The sequence below is a fragment of the Bison bison genome, unplaced genomic scaffold (assembly GCF_000754665.1).
Source record: "Bison bison bison isolate TAMUID 2011002044 unplaced genomic scaffold, Bison_UMD1.0 scf7180017864245, whole genome shotgun sequence".
In the NCBI taxonomy this organism is placed as follows: Eukaryota; Metazoa; Chordata; class Mammalia; order Artiodactyla; family Bovidae; genus Bison; species Bison bison.
In genome coordinates, this window is record NW_011494817.1 from 107000 (window position 1) to 115820 (window position 8821).

Here is an 8821-nt window from a genome sequence, read left to right on the forward strand (position 1 = left end):
AAAAGTTGGCTTAAAGCTCAACATTCAGAAAACTAAGATCATGGCACCCGGTCCCATCACTTCATGGCAAATAGATGGGTCAACCAGTGGAACTAGTGGCTGACTTTATTTTTTGGGGCTCCAAAATCACTGTAGATGGTGATTGCAGCCATGAAATTAGAAGATTCTTGGTCCTTGAAAGGATAGTTATGACCAGCCTAGACAGCATATTAAAAAGCAGAGACATTACTTTGCCAATAAAGGTCCATCTAGTCAAAGTTCTGGTTTTTCCAGTAGTCATGTATGGATGTGAGAGTTGAGCTATAGAGAAAGCTGAGCACTGAAGAATTGATGCTTTTGAACTGTGGTGTTGGATAAGACTCTTGAGAGTCCATCGGACTGCAAGGAGATCCAGCCAGTCAATCCTAAAGGAAATCAGTCCTGAATATTCAATGGAAGGACTGATGCTCAAGCTGAAACTCCAGTACTTTGGCTGCCTGATGCAAAGAACTGACTTATTGGAAAAGACCCTGATGCTGGGAAAGATTGAAGGCAGGAGGAGAATGGGACGACAAAGGATGAGAGGTTGGATGGCATCACCAACTCAATGGACATGAGTTTGGGTGGACTCTGGGAGTTGGTGGTAGACAGGGAGGCCTGGGGTGCTGTGGTCCATGGGGTCGCAAAGAGTTGGACATGACTGAGCTTCTGAATTGAACTGAACTGAGATAACTAATGCTCAGTTTTCCTATTTTTCACTTTATATTTTTATCATCATAAAGAAGGAAAGCAGCTGGTGCTTAAAAGCTTCAGTATTTAAATCTCTTTTTCTTCTGTAGCCAGGATAAACAGCTGGGGAATGACTATTGCATATTATTTCTTTTGCTAAATTAATCTTTTTGAAATAATGTAAGTTTTCTTTATTTCCTGTTGTCTTGTCAAGAATGTTAGTATAAATAAATAGCCATATGGCATAATGTGCTAATTGTGGTTTACTGTTTTATACAGTACATTTTTAATTCCCATCTGATGTAGTTTTTAGTTGTATTTTTAACTGTAAATTATGACCACTTTTTAAGGCAGAATTGGAATTTTGTATTTCCTTTAGGATATTAATAGTAATAAAATCACCTATTGAACACTTATAATTTTCCTTGAGTTCCATACTGTTGTTATCCTGATTTTGTTAATCGTGAAGTTGCACTCAAAGAAATAAATTGCTTGTTTGTATCACACATCTTACAAATAGCAAAGCTAGATTTTGAACTGAACAGCCTGTTTCTAAAACCTGCTTTCTTAATCTTTATGTTATGTTTTTTTTTTAAGGCCCTGGAAATACATAAAAATGAGTGTTTTGTCAAACATCTTTTCATTTCACGAAGTCCTAAAGTAGACCCTGGATTCACTATTTTACCTTTATGTAGCTCTTTACTGAGCTTTTCACATACATTAACATAAGCACTAACCAACACAGGAAAACAGGCTGATATTGGCTGTCACCTTTTTATAGAGGTCTTATTTACTATCTTGGCAACCTGTCTGCAGCTTACCAAGATAGTAAATACTGGGAATAAGATAACTAGAATTCTAGTTGCTTGACTAATAGGAAGTAAATATAGGAAATAAATATATGCTAAATACAGCTTTTGTATTTATATGTATAAACTGCATATTAATTTAACCATTGAAGTCTTTCTATAATATGATGATTTTCAAAGCGAAGCCTATTAAGTATATATTTCTTGTTAAGATGACTTACTTTGTGTTGATAAAATGAATTAAAATGCATTGGACTATAAGAACGTGAGTCTCTGTTGAGTTTTGATTATTTTCACATTGGGAGCCATTCAGTGTAGTATTGCTTGTCCTATAATATTTTACACTGTTCCAAAATTCTGTTTTAAATCTAGTTTATCTTCTAGTGTATAAAAATTGTTACTTTTATTTTTCCCTTTTTCCTTTTACTGTTAGCAAATGGTATATGTGCATGACAGAATATTAGAAAAGATCCTTCTGGATCTTTCTTTGGCTTGTGCACGTGCACACACATGCACACACACACACACACGTATACCCACATACCCAAACACAAGGACCCATTCTTCAACTTTGCATTTCTTCCATCTAGATTTCATGTCCCTGTGTTGCTTTATCCAACACGTTTCCTAAAAGCAGTCTCTTTTGCAAACCTATTTTTAACCGAGAGCCTATAGATGTTTTTTCTCTCTGCCACTGACAAATGTTTAATGAATGTTTTTAGTATTAATCATTTTAATTAATTTTAGTATTAATCAAAACTCGAAGAGAGGGAAATTTCAGTGAAGAATTTGTTAGTGGTAAATTTACAGATGCTGAGAATTAGCCCTGTATCTCATTGTTTCGGACACTTGTTAGTCATTGTTTGGGTACAAGTAAATTAAACGCAGTCTCTTTAGTAGAGGTCAAAAGAATGTTGTCCACTCCAGTGCTTTCCTATAGAATCAAAGGAAGTTGAGCTGAATTGACAGAGAGCTATCAGAATGAGACGTTCTTAACAATGTTGGTGGGAAGAGCTCAGGAAATAAATCAATTTAGTTGGAAACAAAAGATTGAATTTAGTGTTCTTTCTCTATTGGAGAAAGTGCAAAAGGATAATTAAATCTTCAAACTGCCTCAGGTTTGTGAGTCACAAAAGAGTAAAGAAGTTTGATGTGGTTTAGAGGAGAAGTTGTGTATTTTATCCCAAGTGCTTGCTGCCTCTGCCTTTCTCCTTTTGCTTCTCAAATATATACAGTAACTAACCTGACCTGGATGAGGCCTGTTAATCACATCACTAGATTAAATAAGGTTTTCAAAAGAAACAGGAAGACGGAAGATGTAATTTAGTGTACATATGATTAAGAATGGAAAAAAATTACAATGTACTATTGGTAAATTTTTTCTTTTAATAAAAATGTCTGTAAATCTTTCAACATCTAGTTGTGTATGCGTTTGTAAAAATCTCTCATAGCAAAGTCATTCATTTATCGCTTGTTTTTTGTTTGTGTGTATGGATAACCCTTCTTCCTCCCTGTTAGTGGCCTATTTTAACTCTCTCTGAGTTATGGATTGTAATTATGTTCATGTTGTGCTGAATTCACAAATTTAGTAGTGTTTGTCCAGTTCTCCCAGTACCATTTGCTAAAAAGACTGTCCTTTCTCCATTGAATGGTCTCAGTACTTTTCTTGAACATCATTAGACTGTTTATAAAGTTTGTTTTCAGTTTCTCGCTTCTATTTCATTGGCCTATACATATCTGTATGATTACTGTAGCTTTAAAGTAAGTTTTGAAATCGGAAGGTGTGAGTCCTCCAGCTTTGCTCCTCTTTTTCAAAATTATTTTGGCTGTTGGGGTCTTTGGGGTTGCATGTGAATTTTAGGATGGATTTTTGTATTTATGTAAAGAAATCATTGGAATTTTGATAGGAATAACATTGACTCTATAGGTCATTTTGTATAGTATTGATATCTTAACAATATTATGTCTTTTAATTGATGAACACAGGTTGTCTTTCCATTTATTTATATTTTTAGCTCTCTGGGCAGTGTTTTTTAGTTTTCAGTGAATAAGTCTTCTGCTTCTTTGGTTAAATTTATTCCTATGTCTTTAAAATTTTTTTTGATACTGTTATAAACAAATTCTTAGTTTCCTTTTAGGAGTGTTCATTGTTAGTGTATAGAAAGCATTGTCTTTTCAGATGCTATTTAATACACAACATCACAGAGTTACTTAGTTTTCTGTCAGTATTTCAGTACTAATCTAGTGATTTGGACTGGTGTTTGTATACCAATCAGAATAAATGGTAATTTCTGAATTGAATTCAAGTTCTAAGTTTTTATTTAATCTTTGTTAACCAAACTAAGTTTTATAGTTATTTAAGTGTTTTAATTTGAAACTATAGATGTGAAATGATAATAGCAGATCAAAATAACCTTTGAAACATTGCAGTTTGAACTTTTTATAACATTAAAATGTTCTCAAAATGATTTTTTTATTTGGAGAAGGCAATGGCACTCCACTCCAGTACTCTTGCCTGGAAAATCCCATGGATGGAGGGGCTTGGTGGGCTGCAGTCCATGGGGTCGCTAGGAGTCAGACACAACTGAGCGACTTCACTTTCACTTTTCACTTTCATGCATTGGAGAAGGAAATGGCAACCCACTCCAGCGTTCTTGCCTGGAGAATCCCAGGGACGGGGGAGCCTAGTGGGGTGCCATTTATGGGGTCGCACAGAGTCGGACACGACTGAAGTGACTTAGCAGCAGCATAAAGCTTATTATACCTTATTCATGCTTCTTTAGAAGTTCCTGAAAAATGTAATATTGAGTGTTTTGCATTTTGGTGTTGAAATGTACAGCTGAACACAGATTAAAGATGATATATCTTTGCTTTTTTTTTCTTTTAAATTCACAGGCCACAGAAACACTATTTAGAATGGGTGTAGCAAGAGGAGTCATCACAACATTAAGAAATGGAGAAGTAAGATGAGAATTTTTATATACTTATTAGTTCTTAATTCATAGTGTTTTTTAAATTAATATAACAAATTGAAAATATCTGAAGTACATAATACTGAGTGAATCTGACCTACAAATCGATTTCAGTTAAGTCATATTAGAACCTAGTCTTGAGTTGAATATAAATTGCTGAACCTTTTAATCTTTGGTTACCAATTGTTTTTACTCTTAAAAGAAAATGACATTTAATAATAACTTCTTCAAATGCGTATATATTTATTGAAAATAGCCCCATACTTCTTTCTTTCTGTTTTATATTCTACAATCGTGATACTTCTTTCTTAACATAAAATAATTTGAAATGTTAGTATTTATCGCAGAAGGAGGGTAGAGGGGGGGAGAGAAATGGAGTTTAGTCTGTCCTTTCTTGTAGTTGAGGCTCAACCAAGAGTCTAAGTTTAGATTTTTCTAAATGCTCCTACCAATTCTTAAAAAAATCTAGTACCTGAAATAAATTGTCATTACCAAATTATTACTGGTTCCATTACCACTCTGTCTGCTTTTTCTTTATTCACTTCCTTACTAAGATATCTTTAGGTTGAGGTTGAATGTAATGTCACATTGCCATGTTCCCTTTTGTATTCTACTAGCAAATACTTATGGATAAAATATGGTGCTTTCTTTTTATTCTGGAATTAAGTTCTATGTAATTTAATGTAATATATGTAATTTGACACCTTAAACATTTAATAGTGGAAGTGAGTAAATATCTAAGGAGTTAACTGGAACTATTATTGTGTGATTATAAAATTTATCAGTCAGTAGATATATCAGTGTGTTAGGTGAAAATGTACAGTCATTTGGAAACTATATGCCTTTAAATGTTTAATTGTATGTATATTGGCAAATTACTTTGGTATTGATTTGTAATACATACTTTGTCTATGAAAAATACTTAATTCATCTCTTTGTATTCTCAACAAACTAAAGTCTGTGTTGCCATTTTGAGAGAAAAACATATTGCATTAATAAAGTTGGGCATATTTATCTGCCTAAAATTTGTCAGTATAAATTTTAGGTTTTAGTAATTACTATGATTCTTTTAATGGGAGTTATCAGTGATCTTTTGAACTTTATCTTTATAAAAAGTTTGGGAAAGTAAATATATGTAAGAGAGTTTTATAAGTATTCTTCTGAGCATATCAACACATATTACACATGTATATACTTTACTTTATGGAGAGGAAGTAGTTAAATCAGCTTGCTTCTGATTCATTCCTCCCCCAGTTACTGAAGATTGTAACTGAAGATTGTAAGAGTAATACCTGGTTAACAGGTAATAATTAGGACAAAATTTTTAAGCCCTCTCTTGGACATTTTTTCTTGCATTTTAAGATCTCTGAAAATGGAATATGTCTTCTAATCAGTGACACCTCATAGTCACCATTTACTATTTTTCACATCTTAACACCTCTAAAATTAAGTCTATGATATTTTAGAATTGATAAAATATGATAATATTCTGTAGATTAAAAAAATACAGAGTGATGCATAGTGAGTATTCAGTAAATGGTAGCTGGGATAGGCTACAAATTAGTTTTAAATATTTAACTTTGGGAAGTAAACAATTAAGACAAAGGAAAACAAAGAAATTATTGAATATGTGTATATGCAAGTGGCATAGATATTTTTGGACATGGTAGGCTAAGTGCTACGAGAATAGATGATGTAATGTGGTTCTTGCCTCTAGGGGAGCTTACTCTCTGGTGGGGGAAACAGTGGCATCAATACATGGGAAAAAACCTGAATAAGAGTAGAAGTGTTTAGTTAAGGTTGGGTCTGGAAGTAACTAGAGTCCGAGTCCAGATTCCATTGGCATGCAAGCCTAGTCACTTGAGTTGTGTCTTACTTTTTACAACCCTATGGACTGTAGCCTGCCAGGCTCCTCTGTCCATGGGCATTCTCCAGGCAAGAATACTGGAGTGGATTGCCATGCCCTCCTCCAGGGGATCTTCCCGCCAGGGATAGAACCAATGTCTCTTATGTCTCCTGCATTGGCAGGCAAGTTCTTTATCACTTGCACCATCTGGGACTGTGCTAAATTTTAGTGTCTGGTCAATAATAGAGAATTACTTTGGAGGTAGGAGATAAACTAAAAGTTTTTGGTCTACTTAAAGCAGAAGCTGCTGCTGCTAAGTCACTTCAGTCATGTCCGACTCTGTGTGACCCCACAGACGGCAGCCCACCAGGCTCCCCCGTCCCTGGGATTCTCCAGGCAAGAACACTGGAGTGGGTTGCCATTTCCTTCTCCAATGCATGAAAGTGAAAAGTCAAAATGAAGTCACTCAGTCGTGTCCGACTCTTCGCGACCCCATGGACTGCAGCCCACCAGGCTCCTCCGTCCATGGGATTTTCCAGGCAAGAGTACTGGAGTGGGATGCCATTTACCATATATATATTATTAGAAAACTTATGTCATGCTAAGGGAGGAGGTTAGTAAGGAGCTTACTTGTTCTAGGATAGTTGGAAAATTGTTTTAGCTCATTACTGTGAAAATATTTGTTAAGTAGGGATTAATAAGTAACTTCATGACAATGGTATCAGGTAGGAGGAATAAAGACTGGTGTATCAAAATTACAAAGATAGTAGTCTTTACATAAATTTGTGATTTGAATGCTTGATGACACTGAGCTTTGCTTATCTCTTGTGTACCCTTCCCTTTGGTGGTGGTGGTTTAGTTGCTAAGTTGTATCCAACTTTCTGTGACCGTATGGACTGTAGTTCACCAGGCTTCTCTTTCTGTGGGATTTCCCAGGCAAGAAAACTGGAATAGGTTGCCATTTCCTTTTCCAGGAGATCTTGCTGACCCAGGGATTGCACCCACATCTCCTACATTGCAGGTGGATTCTTTACCACTGATCCACCAGAGAAGCCCTATCCTTCCCTGAATTCTGACTTTAAGCCTATGTTTTGTCTGCCTATTGGACATTTCTACTTGCATATTTTAAGAAATGTTGAGACCAGAAAACATGATTCCTTTCTTTAAAAGTAAGAAGGTAATTTTTGAAGGGGTTTGTAATTTTTTTTCTAAGTTATAATGAATCATTAGAGAATTTAAGCAAATGAATGACATATTATCCTTTTAAATCTTCATCACAACTCTGCAAGGGAGAAATATGCCCATTTTATAGATAAACCAAGTCTCAGGGAAGTTAAACATTTTGCCTATGATCAAACAACTGGGAGATGGGAGTCCTGAGATGTGAACCCCAGTGTGTTTCCAAAACGCATTCATTCCACTATATAATATAATCTCCCTCAGTGTGTATTTACTTACTTAGAGTTTTCTATTTATTTAATTGTCCTGTAGTTTGACAGTTGAAAAATAGCTATAGCTCAATAGCTAAGACCTCTGAGATTATGTAATTAGCCATATATTTAATTATCACTGTTATCTTTTCATATGTGTAGTAAAATATATGGCTTAAAATGAAGAGAAAAAAATAGTGACCCTTCACAATTCTGTTTTGTCACTGAATGCCTAACCATATTGATGTGTTCTTTGTACAGTCCTGTGTATGGGCTAGCTGGATTTTTGTATTTTGATTAAATTGCATAAAAATGCTATAAAGCAGGTAATTTGTGGGAGTAGAATTTTGTAGTGTGTTTATTTGGAAGGCTAACTTGTAAAATTATCACGATCAAAAATAGTTTTTAAAGGTACTTGACTCAAAAATTTTAGTTTTAAAACTTTTTCAAGAAAGGGATAATCGTATTTTCAGCCTTATGTATAGGATGAAACAAGTTGTTTAAAACAAAAAAAGATAAAATTGCTCTCTTAAAATTTATATATTTCAAGAGTTATATACTGTTATATAACTTGAACCTGAATAATCCAGAAATTAGTGTTTTTTCATTAGGTTGTTCTTTATTTAGCAGCTTACCTGGTATTTCAACTGGTAAAGAATCCGCCTGCCATTCAGGAGATCAGATTAGATCAGATCAGTCGCTCAGTCGTGTCCGACTCTTTGCGACCCCATGAATCGCAGCACGCCAGGCCTCCCTGTCCATCACCAACTCCCGGAGTTCACTCAGACTCATGTCCATCGAGTCAGTGATGCCATCCAGCCATCTCATCCTCTGTCGTCCCCTTCTCCTCCTGCCCCCAATCCCTCCCAGCATCAGAGTCTTTTCCAATGAGTCAACTCTTCGCATGAGGTGGCCAAAGTACTGGAGTTTCAGCTTTAGCATCAGTCCTTCCAAAGAACACCCAGGGCTGATCTCCTTCAGAATGGACTGGTTGGATCTCCTTGCAGTCCAAGGGACTCTCAAGAGTCTTCTCCAACACCACAGTTCAAAAGCATC

General features: G+C 35.3%; 1 protein-coding gene across 1 annotated transcript in view; it reads left to right on the plus strand.

Moving 5' to 3' along the window:
* The window catches only part of TMEM135 (transmembrane protein 135), a gene marked incomplete at its 5' end in the record, with an annotated part of 241078 nt that overhangs the window by 81830 nt on the left and 150427 nt on the right, over positions 1–8821 (plus strand). Inside the window, one exon of the mRNA XM_010847209.1 lies at positions 4413–4478. Within this exon, the coding sequence (XP_010845511.1) occupies positions 4413–4478 (66 nt within the window). The remainder of the gene's footprint in view (positions 1–4412; positions 4479–8821) is intronic.